Consider the following 14,004-nt stretch of genomic DNA (forward strand, 5'->3'; position numbering starts at 1 on the left):
GTCTGTCCCTGTGTCAGGAGTGGTCACAGACACAACACACAGGGCAGCGGGGAGAAGCAGCGCTTAAAAGCCTCGGGCAGACGCACCTCCCCCCTTTGGGCTGACTACAGCCAAGAGCAGGGCTACTTCTGGAAAGCACACACACCTACACATCCGCCCAGACCTAACACCTGTACATCACGCCCCTTCCCCAAACTCTCTCTGGGAAGAACCAATGGCTCCCATCACAACGGGCTCTGAGCATCCTTCACAAGAGGCTTGGTCAGGCCTTGGGAACTCAGGGATGAGAAAAAGTGAAGGCAGTTCATGGACCCTCCAGCCTGCTGCTGGTCCAGAGGATTCCCCATCATTATTCACACCAACACACAACATTCCATCCAGGAACCCTGTGCTTGAACTTCCGTGCTCACACGGCCCCTCCCTAGAGCACAATGATGGAACTGGCCCATTGCCCTCACCAGCTCCTAGACCCTGGAGCTCAGAGCTCAGCGTTCATCTCTGCATCTTCTCCAGCATCGAGCACAGGGCCTGAGACTTGGCAGCACCAACAGGATGCTTAATGAACAATCTTTAAACATGTGTTTTCTGAATGTCTAGAGATAGATGGACCTAATTCATGTGCAGTGGCACCCAATTTTCCCATGACCAAAACCCACATTTGCAGAAGGACCTGGCAGACTAAGACACAGGGGAGAAGGGGGTCTCTAAAGAGATCAAGAACAGGCTTTCCTAGTGCGCCGGCAGTGAGCTTCATGACATCAGCCTCGGGACAGGCCAAAATGGGACACAGAGAACACGTATGGCTCTGGACCCTTGGGAAGGAGTATCACTTCTCTGAGCCCAGCCTCTCACCGCTGGACTCCCTGATAACTCACCTGTCATGCATTCACTCACCCAACACATATCAAGGTGTTGAGGACACAGAGATGAAAAGACCAGGTCCCTTTCTCTGCAGAGCCCGTCTTCTAGTGAGAAGACAGAATACCCGGTGGTGTAACACAGGGATACCGAGAGGGAGCCCCAGGCTCCCTGGAGGATGCAGAGAGGCTTCCAGGAGAAGGTAATGGTGAAGCAAAGATGTGAAGGATGCTTTCAATATCCCTGGTGAAGAAGGGAGAGCTTTCTAAGCCCAATATACACACAGAATAAGCCCTCTGTGACCATCTCAAATTTAAGAACAGATGTATATTTCTGCTACTCCTACCCTCTTGCAATCAGAGGACGTTTCCCTCTACATTCAAGCCCTTTATCAATCCATCCATCCAGGCTTTTCTACTAGCCCTCGATTCCCATAATTCCTGATGAGTCAGGAAATTACTGATGGGGGATCATCTAAGCCAGGAGCCTTTCACTCTCCATGGAGCAGAGACTCCCCAAATTGCACAGTGAGGCTCTGGGACAGTTTGGGGTGGAGCCTGGTATCTCTGTTCATAGTTCAGGATCCTTCCGATTTCACTCACCAAATTCAGCTACCCAAAGGGAATTTTATCCCACATAAACCTTTCCCTGTGCTTTCAACTCCCAATCCAAGACCTGCCACCGATCTGGCAAGCTTGCTTCTTCAGTACTTCATGAACATGCACTCCTCCATGTGTTCAAGAACTTATCTGGCATCATGTAACTTCATTTCCTCCTCCACCCCCTCCACATCTCTGCACATAAGTCCTCCAGAGGAGCAGGGATACCCAGAAATGCCAGGCATGGGCCACGGTGAGGCTTAGGGAGCAGCAGAGTCATGGAATATGTGAACTGGCAGGGTCCTTTTGACTTTCCAGTGAATCCCATTCCCTCTTTTTCCGGAAGAGGAAACAGAGGCCCGTGGAGGGAGAAGGCTTTGCTCAAGGTCGCACAGCTAGTTTGAGTCCTTTGCAAAGAGTGGTGAGGTGAGCAGTTTGGGGAGCAAAAGCTGGGTGTCAGGAGAGCTGGGCTCCTTCCCAATTACAGGACGCACATGTTGGGAAACAGGTGATTTCCAGAGCTGCACTTTCCCTCTTGGACCCAGTGGAAGCAGGGGATGGATGTGCCCCATGATCCATCAGGAGTAGATCTGCTAGACACAGAATGGAAATAATCCCAGACTGAGATCTTGAACTATATTCCCTGAGGGATGGTTTGGAGCCAGAGGGGGAGGATATTTTTAAATGCCAGGGGCTCAGACCTAAAAACAGAGGGGGGGCAGGGCAAGACCGGTCTATCATAAAAAAAAATGATAATAATAGGGCTATGTCCTCTTACAAAGAAGGAAAGCATCACCCTACACATGGAATGTTGTTTTAAACAAAGCAAACACATATGTTTTGAGCACCCACAATTTCACAGGCATGAGGTTAATGCTGTCCATTTATTAGCACATTGCAAATACTTTCCAGCAACAGAACCAAGTCATTCTCATTCATTGCTTTGAAGATGTATGTGTGGTAGTGGTGACGGGAAAGTCAGTGGAGGGAGAAAAAACAAGAGCCTTCAGTCACACGCTTCAGAGATGGTGGCAACATGCACCCGAGAACACCTCTGGCTTCCCTACTTCTGGTATTGCCCAGGAGGGCACGCAGCTAGCAAGTGTCAGGGCTGGAAGACTCTAAAACTGCTCTGCTCTGCATCAAACAGAGCCTGGGGACCCCAGTCCTTGGTAGCAACTCCTGCCTTCAACCTCTCAGCAAGAAATACATGGCCCCTGTATACATGGAGGGAGTTCCCTAGCCTTTCAAGGAAAGCCATTTTCCAAATTCTGAAGAGCCCTCACATTCTCCATTCTCTTTTACTTTGATTCTGTGCAACCCTCACCACAGGACTCAAGAACCCTGGGACCCACCACCTCTCGTGGGCAAGTGCATCAAAACCAGATGTCCAGCTCCAATCTTACAGAGTTTACAAGGAGGCAATTGTGACTTAAATCAACACCCCCATTCTGGAAGGGCAGCTTCCCTTGTCAACAGGACGGGAAGTAAAGGGGGAGGGCGTTGGGAGCTAAGACAGATCTGACACATGCTTTCCAGCAGGTGGCCAGAAAGCCTCAGCATTTGTCTTGCACGTGAAAATGAACCTTCCGGTGGAGCAGGTTACCCTGTGGGGTGACAGACTTTGGAGAGGGCTATCAAGCAATCTCCCATCTGGATGACATCACAGAATGCAGAAACAGAACCTGATTGGCAGGTGATGGACTTGGGATGGTCACAGGCTTCAGGCTAGAATGTCAGCACATCGAGATCTAGCTGTGTACCCGTAAACATCCCCCTTAACCTCACATAACCTCAGTCTCCCCACCTGCAAAAGAGATTATTTGGGGCACTGGGATAACACCATGTGATATTTACAGTAATGCCTGGCGCCCAGTAAGTACTCAAATATTAACTATCATCATCATCAGTCATCTTCAAGGGGGGTCCTTCTCTTAGTCAGAAACACTAATAGGCGTTCATGTGGAAGCTGGATGACTAGCATCGGGTCTACCAGAAAGCCAAACCCCACCCCTTAGAACTCTGTACACACTCTGCAGGCGAAGCCAACTTCAAGAGTATTCTTGGCCAAAAACAAAACTCTATGGCAAATTCTTTGCATGCCTTTCTGCCTTTGACTCAGCCATTCCCCAAAGATAAAAACAGGAGCTCATTGAGGGTGTGCCAAGATGCACTCCAAGCAAAGCATATTAGCGCTGAGCGAGTAGGAGGATGGGGCTACTGGAGAATCCTCAGATGGCGCAGTTGGAATGGAACTTTGAGATCCTCTAGTTCAAGGTCTTCATTTACAGATGGGTACGTCAGGGCCTGGAGAGACCATCCAGGGTCACACAACAGCAACCTATTAGTGACAGAACTCAGGGGCAAGCTTGGTGCCCCACCTCTAAGTCAGCAGGCTTTCTGCTGCCCCAGGCTGTTGAAGATGACCTGGGCCTGGGATCTTTTGAGATCAGTAAGCTGCCATTTACGCCTACAGCTCTGGTCTTGAATGAGAAAGAAGCTCAACCCTTTCAAAAAATCTCTGACTGAACAAAATCCATAGAAGACTGGGGGCTCAACCGAAGTCTTTCCCGGAGATGTGGCTGAAAAGTGAGCAATCACAACAGACCACACCAAAGCTCACGTCAAAATCCTTCTCCAGCGAAACCACGCGGACAGGCAGAGGTTAGTCCTGCAGGGATGCCCAGAGCCACAGACAGCCTCTGGTGGTTCCCAGTTAGGACAGCTTGAGAAGGACCATGGCACAGATGTGGACACGAAACAGCCAACGCATCCTCACCACCCAGAGGTGCGTGCACACTTAGCCCCTTGGTATTTTTAGGTAGAAGGAAAGGCTGACTTACGGAAAACTGTCAACAACACGAGAAGACTTTAAAGATCTTGGTCCCTCTACATGTGCTTTCATAGGTTCTAAAACGAGTCCTCTGAAAAGCTTCCTTTGCCCAGCCTTGATTTTAATAGAAATCTGCTCAGGCAAGAATGAGGTTCTATCTGCACTGGCCTCCGACTTCCTAAACGCTCACACATCCTCCATCCCCAAACACAAATGGTCTGAAAAAAAGCTGCTCCCAAGTTCTTCCACAAGCTGGCTCTTCCTCAAGACACAATACGGTGGCAGTCCAGTCTGAACCGGGTGCCCATATACCTGCCGCCCACAACACAAGCTCTAGGAATGCCTCCTGCCCAGCCAGGGCCCCTCCTGTGCTCTTGTGTCCCCCAGCACACACACAGCCCTGCTCTCCTCTCTCTCTGCACACACCTATCCACGCACAAAGTACATCCACAGAGCTTATCAACAGCACCACACGGGTCTTAGGCTGGTCTCCGGTAGATTTGGTCCTTCTCCAACAAACTCAATTTTAAAGAAAACTAAATGGAAAACCCTAGCAAGGGTCATGAGTTCAGCATCCCCCCCCAACAGAAACTGCCTCATTAAAGAGCAGCTGGTGGGGTTGGGAAGCAGGGTGGGGGGTTTGAAGGATCTTCTGTGCCGGCCCGACTCCCCGCTCTCATTCCCGCCAACACTGGATTTATATTCCTCACAGTTGGGGTGGGAGTACTGGAACTGCTCAGGAAACAGTCTGGAGAAGCCCGAAGCAGGGGCTGCCGGCTGCATTCGCTGTCCTGGATGGAGGGGGAGGCCTGCTCCCCTGATCTGTCTGGGAGGGGAGCTGCGGAGATGGGAAATGTTATGTAATTAAACTCTGCTGGCCTGTCCCGCCTGGGGAATGTGAGAGCCATCAATAGTGACCTCTTCCAATCAACTTAATTGGCCCAATCTCGCCAAGAAAAGCAGCAGAATTGGTTTAGTGCCTCATGGAAATAGCTTAGCGCCTGACTATTTATGGCCACTGAACTCAAGGATGGATGGGAGCCTGACTCTGAGCCAGCAGTTCACAGCATGTGCTGACTTCTGGGAGGACTCGGAGGCTTGGGTGGGTTTCCTGGTCCCTCTTTTTTGTTTGGTCTCCACTTTTGTCTCTGGGGAAGCGGCTGCACCCACTTGCTGCATTGGGTGTCTGCAAAGACCCAAAGCCCATGCCCTCTTCTCACGGGCAGGCTCTTGCCTGCCAAGGACGCGTAGCCCAGAGAAAAACAGACCTTCGTAGTAACCCGGGTCGGCTGGACTTTGCTCTTCTTTTATTCTAACATGCCGAAGACATGACTATTTTCTCTGTCCTCAAATCACGTTTCCTTAGGCATTGTGGCCTGCAGGAAAGGGAAACGTCCGCGTCGGACAGTTACTAATATTGATTTGTGGACCACCTTTCTTCTGAATGGTTCAAAGACCTGTTAGGAAAACAGGTTGCCATCAACAGTAATCCAGGCTTGGCTGCCTCCATTTTATGGGTGAGTAAACTGAGGCAGTTCTAGAAAGTTCTGTTTGCACCACGGGTGAGCAGTAGACACTCAGCGGGCATCCAGACTGTTTTACCAACTTGCCCTGTAAAGAGAAGGAGGTCCGGGACTCATTTCTACAACGGCTCACATCCATGCTAGCGCCTGTGTTCAACTCGGCGTCACATTCGAGTAAAGCTTTGTACCCCTGAACACACCAAGCTTTGAAGGGGAGGGAAGCAGAGTGAATTTTCCTTCTCATTCAGTCATGGCAGACAACGCCATTTTACACAGAGAAACAATGGAGGATCAGAGAGATTAAAAAATTTTCCTGAGGTCACCCTGCTCCAAAGTGGCAGAACTGGACTAGAACCGAGCCATTCCCAATGGGAAACCTTCCATCTCCACCACGCCATCCTCTGAGATACTGCCGCAAGATCCTCTGACCAAGGGTCAGACCCTCCATCAACACTCTTACACAGATGAATTTCCCCTACAAATAAGGCAGAACCTCAAAATGGCACAGACATCATTTCAGGAAATCAAAAGTGTCATGGGTCAAACAGATGAGGTTTCTTCCCCCCAGACATATGCCCTCACACGAACAGACCTAATAAAGGAGGTTCCTGGTCAGCAGGTGTGTGTGGCCAACGCATACCCCTCCCCCTGCTCTGTCCCAGTTACCTCCCCAGCTCTTGCTGGTATGAACCCAACCAACATCACGTGCCCCTCCCTCCCCAAATGCTTCCTAATAAACCTGCAACCCTTCTTTTATCTGTACCTTTTAAACTTTGATACACATCTTAGCATCCAAGATGATTTTCATCCTTCCTCGGCCACAAAGAATTCCTGCAAAAACATACATTCCACTTCCTGTCCTCCAAGCTAGAGACAGCATACACACCCTTCTAGTCCTCCAAGCTAGCCTCCCCCCAGTCACTTCACTCCAGACCCACGGCGTGTCTGCATGCATACACGCATACACGCACGCGCGCACACACACGTTAGCTTTAAACTCACAGCCCAGAAGTCATCAAAGATTAACAAACACTCCCAACCTGCATCTTCCTGGCATCTTCCTGATCACTGCCTCGCCCCTTCTCCAGCTCCATGTATGAAGCCGTGTCCCTGCCATGCTCTCAGAAACTCGAGCCTCTAGTGTATGCGCACCTGCATTCTGACCTGGCTTGCTGCACCCCCCATTCCCAGCCCACACCCCCTACAAGAAACAGGAACAGCCCTCAGCTCCCTTCCCAACACACAAAACTACCCATCACCCCTATCTTTCTGCGCTCTTTTTACAAAACCACAGGTACATTTCAAATCAGCTTCCCTTTGGCCTCCGAGATCCATAAACATCTCTAGAAACTGAATTATAGTTCTTGAAAAAACCTCGACTAGCACCGAGCTCTCCTCGTTTCTCCTGGCAAAACTGCGGCAGTCCGCTGAGCCCTGGGAAGAAATTGTTCCAGGGCACCATGCCACGCCCCAGTACCCAGCAATAGGCTGAGCGTCCAGTGGGCATTCCAGTTCTTATTTCTTAAATAAGAAACCCATTATACAATATAATACTATGCGCATCCCTGCCACTTGGCATGCAAAACACATTTCTCCACTCACTCAGATCTCACTCGCACACATCCCCAGCCGGTACCAACACACAGAGGACTTTTCCCCTTAAATGTACATCCCTCATCCTAAGCCTTCTCCAATTCCCTCCCCTCTGGTGAGGGGCCGGGGTGGGGCGGGGGGAGGGTCGGAGTATCCTTCTCTGCAGATGCCCCATCTCTCTGTAATGCGTCTGAACCCACACTTTTCTGTTCCCCACATACCCCAATGCCCTCCTGGCCAAATTTCCTAGCACTCACTCATAAAGTTCACACTCTGCTCTTTGCAGATAATCTCCCCTCCCCATCCCTTCGGTAATCCGCAGGCGCCTAGGCTAACCTTCCACACACGTCCCCCACACGGGCGCCCTCCCATGCCACACCCACTCCGTGTGTCTGTGCAGGCGCGCACAAGCCATCTGCTGCAACACACCGTACCTCTCCCGCTCCGACACCCTTCGCAGGCACAGATTTCTCATCAGCTACACCTCTGTTCCCACATGCTCTCACCTGCTGCCCGTGCTAGAGAGCCTCAGAAACACACACCTCCACCTGCCCACAGAGCAGGGGGCGCTCCCGCACTCTGGCCGTCCCCCTTGCACACCCTCATGCAGACACTTTCCAAAAAACCTCTTTCCCTGACCAAACAGAGCGCCCAGGGGTCCTGATCGCCCTCCACAGGCCGGCAGACCCGTTCACACAGAGCCACAGCCTCCACTTCCAGCTACAAAACAGTCCACACAAGCACAGAGCCCTACACGCTCCTTCCTGCAACCCCGCAGACTTCCTACTCTCCCCCAACACCGTTCAGAGCTTGGTTTCTTTTCATCTCCTCCTCTCCCAACGCCAAACCCAGGTCTGAGCATTTGAGCCCAAGGCAGAGGCGGTTGGATTTGATCCCCTGAATCCCACCCTTCCACCTTCTTTGTGTCGGGGGCGGGAGGGGGGCAGGCTGAGGACACGGGAGAACTTCTCAGTGCCGGGAAAACAGAACCGATTGCAAAGTTCCTTCCCGTTCCAACTTTCTCCATCCTGACATTGGGGGCAGAGGGTTTAGATGTGTCCCTGGCTCTCCGTTCTGCAGAGCGGGAGAGGACATCTCCTCATTAAAGAGCACTTGCCCAGCACAGCCCTTAAGCGACTAGGGTCTCGGGGTGACACCCACCCCCTTTTAGCCCGCCCTCCCCCCCGCCAGCTCCCGCCCCCTGCTCCTCGGCGCACATAAACAAGTCCAAGACGTGTAGTCGCCAGCTCTCCAACTCCGAGCTCAGCGCTAGGGCTGCGTCCAGGCAGCTGCCTGCACTGAGACTCTGAACGTGCCGCCCGCCGCCAGAGGTCGAGACCGGGCTGCCTAGTTCGGTGTTTCCTCCACCTGGAAGCCCCCGGCCACGGATCCAACGAGAGACGGATCCTTACTAGTCAGCAGCCCTCACCCGGTGCGGCTCGGGGGTCTCAGTGCTGTACCTTTGAGGAACGCAGCAGCCAAAGTCCCCCAAAGAAGCAGCGTCTCCTCGCCGCGCACCCACTCGCGCCCGAAAGCCACAAGCAGAGTCCCCTCCCCCACCCCAGGCCCGCCTTTCCCGAACCTTCAACTCCCAGGCGTTCCAAATTCCCTTGGCAGTGTGAGTCAACTACCCCGAGCTCTAGCTCAGGGGCCACGGAGAAATTGGGTCCTTGAGGGTCCTCTGAAGTCCGACCTAGCTACGCCGGGCCCCGGGCCTCCCAGCCTCCCGGTACCTCCGATTCCTAGAGCTGGCCCGGAGGAACCGCGAGGAGCTCCCCAGGGACCGCTCGGCCCCCGTGTCCGCAGCTCCCGGCGGCGACCCAGACGCGCGGGCCGCGCGCACGGCTCCAGCATCTGCGCAGAGACCCAGGGTGGGGTGGCCGCCGGCCAGGATGAGCCCGGGGTGCGGGGCTGCTTCCGAGAAAGCTTTGAGCGGAGGCAGGGGGACTCCAGCAGGTAGCCACTCCACGCACGGAGTCTCAACTCCCGAAACTGGGAAGCGACTCTCCGCGGGGGCCGGAGCTCTGCGTCCCCTCCCCCCGCAGCTCCCGCCCGGCCCGGGAGGGGGAGGAGAGCGGAGAGCTTGGCGAGGTGGCGAGCGGGGCGCGGGGGGCGCGTGCGGGGAACGGCGGCGGCACCCTCGCTTCCCCGCCGCCCCGGATACGACTGCCACCCCCTTTTGTTACGGGATGCGCGAGGAGCCTTCTCTGCGGGAGTAGACGGCTGCGTTGGTGAGGGGCCGGCGGTTTTCCGAAGCCCTTTCCTGCCCTTCCGTCGTCCTCCTTTCCCCTCGCCTCCGCGCCCCCCCCCCCGCCCATTTCCAATCCCGGTCCCTTAAACCTGATCACTTTCCCAGATATTGGGCGGTTTCTCCAGCAGCCGAGGCACGGGAGGGAGGAGGTGGGGAGGAGTGTCCGTTCGCGGGGGCGGGCGGGTGGCTGTGATCGCACCTCGGCCTGGGCAGATCCGGGCGCAAACTTCGGGAAGGCACGAGCGGGAGAAGAGTGCGGGAGCGCGGCGCGATGGGGTGAGGGCGGGGTGCGGACCGGGCTGCGCGCAGGTCCCCGGCCCCGAACCTGCCCGCCCAGCGTGCCCGCCTCCGCTTACCGTGGCAGAAGTGACCATGGCATCCGTGTGACTGTTTCCAGGGACGTCGACATGAAGAGAAAGGTGGACGCGAGCTCGGTCATTCAAAGTCTCTCCCACCCCGCCGCCGCCGCCAGCCCCCAGCAGGGGACAAAAAGAGAAGGAGAAAGGAGAGGGAAGAAAGTAGTTGCGCCGGGCTCTCTCGGGGGCCTCGCGCGGAGCTGCTACGGTGGGGAGAGGAGCGTTCAACTCTGAGTCCCGTGAACAGAATCTGCGCGGTTATAACCAGCCAACCCGGCCAGATGGCTCCGCGCTCAGCGCCTTAACCCCTTCGGCGCCGCGCCGCCCGCCCCCGCGCCCGGCCGGCCGCGCAAGCCTGCGCCCCAGCGCCCCTCCGGCTGGGGCCGGGGGCCACTGGGGGCACCGGGTCATTTCCCCTGTCCTTTCTTAAATAAAAATATCCCCAACCTCCAAGTTGGTAGTATGCTTCAGTTTGCCCCTCCATCTCCGATTTTTCCATCTCCAAGAAAAAACGAAATGTTTAACTTTTCACTGCGCTTTACACATTCATGCCTTTAGTCTGTCTTATTTGTTATTCTCCTTGAAAAATCTCTTTTTGATCTTCTTTTTGCTTTTCATTTAAGGTTTTTCTTTACAAAGAAGAAGGGCCTTTCTTGCCCCTTGCCTCGGGAGGCTTGGGTCGAATGTGCAAACTCCTCCGAACCTTCGACCCTTTCAGCTCCAGATCTCTCCCCACCCGCCGCTCCCAAGAGCACCCGTCCGTCCTTCCCTCTCCCCACCACCGGAGCACGCCCCGGGACACCGTTCCCAGGCTGCCCGCCGCTCCGGGACCAGCACCCAAGGCGCTGCTGGCGGTCCAGGCGGATCAAGCCAGAGAGGGATGGGGTGGGGGGAGGCACGGGTTGGGGGGGGGAGGGCGGGTGTGTGTGCGCGCTTGTGTGTGAGCTGGAAGGGAGAGGAGGGTGATGAATCGGAGCCTCCCACCCCACACAGCCTTCAACTTCTCCTAAGCCCCTTCCTTCCAAATGAGGGTCGGGCCCTGCAGCCGAGCTCCCGCCCAGCACCCACCAGTCTGCACGCGGGGACAGCGCGGGAAGCAGAAAGGCAAGCGACAGACCAACCTTTCTAAGCGCTCCGAAAGGAGTGACGCCCACTTCCCCACCCTTAGATTATTCGAGGAAAGGACGGGGGAGTGCAGGGGACATAATCTCTTATTTCGAGATAACTTTAGCCGCCCATTAGACCCCGCTTGTGGTGAGCTCGGTCTCTCTAAATTTACCCTAGTTAATGCATTTTGCTTTAGCCCATTTGCCGTCGAGAGAAGTGTGGGGGGGGGAATGTCACTGAGGGGTCAATGAGAAATCCAGAGTCTCGGAACGGAGTTTTGCCCTCCTGTCCTCCTCCTACCCGCTCCCCGGGTCGTGGCGTGGGGGGATCTCATCGCCGATCCCCCTCCCCCCCCCACTTCTTCCTCGCTGCCACCTCAGTCACCCCTAACCCCATCTCTTTCCAGGACCTTTGGACGCGCGCGCGCTTGGGAGAGGGGAGTGAGTAGGTATCGCTTCTCCCCGCGGCCCTGCCGTTCCGGGCGTCTAATAAGCAGTTCAGTTGGTGGCGTCCAAGTACAAAAACATCCAAATTCTTTTGACTTGTTTGAGAATTTAGTCAAACACCAAGAAATAAGGGCACCGCACCTACCAGATCAGGCCGAACCCGACGCAGAGAGGAGGCTGCCAGTCCGAGGGGAGGTGGGAAGGGATGGGGAGGCTGGGGGCTGCGTACTAGGTAGATTGTACCTGCCTCATCATTATCCTGGCTGCTGGAGATTGCCACATGGAAAACGGCCAGAAGCGCCTACTGAGGCCCAGGGGCGGCACCTCCCGTGGTCCCTGGGGAGAGTAGGGTCCTCCTTCCGTGCTGCCCTCGCGCCAAAAGGTTCAGGTCCTCCTCCGGGCCAGATTAGGCTGCGGAGATGTCCCCTCCACCCGGAGCACGGCACCATGAAGGTCTGGATTGGGCGTGCTCTGCTGGGTCCCGGTTTTCTCGCTCTGCTCTGGCCCGCCCCCCTGCCCTCCCCCACTGCCCGCACTTGCGCCCCAATCCCCCCACCCCACCCCCGCTGCCGCGCAGTCAAAGGCGGGATTCAGGCCCACTGGCCACGTTCTAGGGGCTCTTCTCTGGAGCTCCAGGTCCTCCGGTAACCCAAAGACTGCAAGGAAAGAGGGGGTTGGCTCCCGCTGCAGCGAGGAATGGGTTAAAAACCTGTCCCGGCTGATCTGTCTGCGGCTTTTCGGTCACCAGCAGGATGGAGGGAGGCGGGGAAGGGAGAGGGGCAAGCTTAAATGTGAAAAAAGTCAGAAGGAAAAAAAAAAAAAGACGAGGCAGCGTGGAGTTTAAGACCGATTTGTTCTGCAGATGCCAGGCGCTGACTGTCTGTCTCGTTTTGCCAGGACCTAGGCGACCCCAGGAAAAGTTTGTGCCTTTCCCAACTCGAGGGGGTTTTGTCCTGAGCTGGTGGGTCTGTCTTTGCATGCAATCAACACGCCTTGTAATATGAGAGGTGACACCTTAATCTTGCCAAATATGCGTGGTGCCTTGTGAGGGAGGGGGAGGGAAGGGAGGAAGGGGCTGAGGGAGGAGAGAGGAAGAGGAGAGAACTGGCAGAGGCCGAAAGATGCCCTTTGCTCACTTTTTCCCAAATGGAGAGCCACTTCCTTTGTGGAAGGTCCTTTTCAAACAATCTTCCTGGAGCAGGCAAACTGCCTTTTCCTTACTGCTATCCTTTCTAGTTCAGAGCTAAGTGTCCTCTTCCCCCGCTCTAAAGACTGATATCCAGGTCCTCCCTCTGGCTTCCAAGAGAGTGACCAGGTGATGGAGAAATAGGGTGGCCAGAAAAAGGAGTAGAAAGGTGTATTTTTTTAAAAGATAGAGTAAAAGATTATTGCATATAATATGGAATCGTGTTAGAACTGCGGAGCATTGTGACTTCTAAGCAAATCCATTTTTCGAAATAGAGACAGATCTGAGTGTTGCAGACAGCTAAAGCAAAAAACAGAGCTAGGAAGTAAGCTGGGGAGTTCGTGCCCCAAAGGCGGTGCTGGGTCCAGGGCAGTCCATCCAGAACTAGGTCTTTTTGGATCCCTTTCTCCAAGTTGAGCCTGTGGTCGCAGCCTGGGCCTTGGCTGTCCATCTGTTGACTGTATTTTTAGGTTGCTGAACTTTCTTTTTCTCCTGGCTGCATCTGGGTGTCAGGCCCTCCTCCTGAAAGCGGTTTGTGAGAGTGGGGACTGGATCTGGTGTTTGGAGGTCGTTTTAAAACTCTCTCCTAAAGCAAATTTCTAGAGCCAGCCTCCTGCCCACTCTTCTCTTTTGCAACAGCACCACTCTGTGGTTGAAACACTGAATAGAAACAGAATGAAAACGTTGGCCTCAAGTGTGCCTTTCCCTTGTAAAAAGCAGTGCTTATGGCCTTGATGTTTGAGTCAAGCGGACTGTGTGTTGGGGGGGTGGGATGCCCAGCATGTGGTCTTGTGCTCTAGCTGCCTGTGGTTAATTCACTGTGACATGTTGACCCAGGAAATAAGAGAATTGGGCTGAGTGGCCTCAAGGACCCTTTCCTCTGTGACCCCTCGTGGCAAAGACAAGCAGGGTGATTTTCCCCATGATCAGCTAGCCAGCCTTGAACACTTGTCTTCTCTCATTGTTTTTTGTTTTGTCTTGTTTTGTTTGTTTGTTTTGCGTCCCGCCTTGGAGATCCCTCCTCCACACCTCATCTGATCCTCAAATATTTGCAGGTTGTATGGTCTGCGGCTGGAGGGCACTGCGGAGAATTTGGCAGGATGCCCGTGACTCCTTTCTTGGGCCCTACCCTGTCCCTCCCCACCCCGACTCACTCAGACTGCTTTGCCAAGGGAGCCTGAAAGTCTCTGTTTGTGAAACAATTAAGTGAATGCAAAAGGTACTTGCACAGGGACTGGGAATTTAAGGGTCA

At 54.3% G+C, this 14,004-nt stretch overlaps 1 protein-coding gene across 3 annotated transcripts in view; it reads right to left on the bottom strand.

Moving 5' to 3' along the window:
- Nucleotides 1-10,254, bottom strand: part of NTF3 (neurotrophin 3) — a 64,651-nt gene extending 54,397 nt beyond the window's left edge. The window contains exon 1 of one of the 3 annotated variants that reach the window (XM_060167146.1): nt 10,014-10,254. In XM_060167146.1, coding sequence (XP_060023129.1) covers nt 10,014-10,031 — 18 coding nt within the window. In that variant the 5' untranslated portion in view covers nt 10,032-10,254. Of the gene's footprint in view, nt 1-8,988; nt 9,013-9,139; nt 9,458-10,013 lie in introns of those variants that run through there. The other 2 variants (XM_060167152.1, XM_060167151.1) reach the window with 2 other exon arrangements.
- Nucleotides 10,255-14,004: the final 3,750 nt, after the last annotated feature.

Source organism: Lagenorhynchus albirostris, chromosome 11, assembly GCF_949774975.1.
Source record: "Lagenorhynchus albirostris chromosome 11, mLagAlb1.1, whole genome shotgun sequence".
NCBI classification, from domain to species: Eukaryota; Metazoa; Chordata; class Mammalia; order Artiodactyla; family Delphinidae; genus Lagenorhynchus; species Lagenorhynchus albirostris.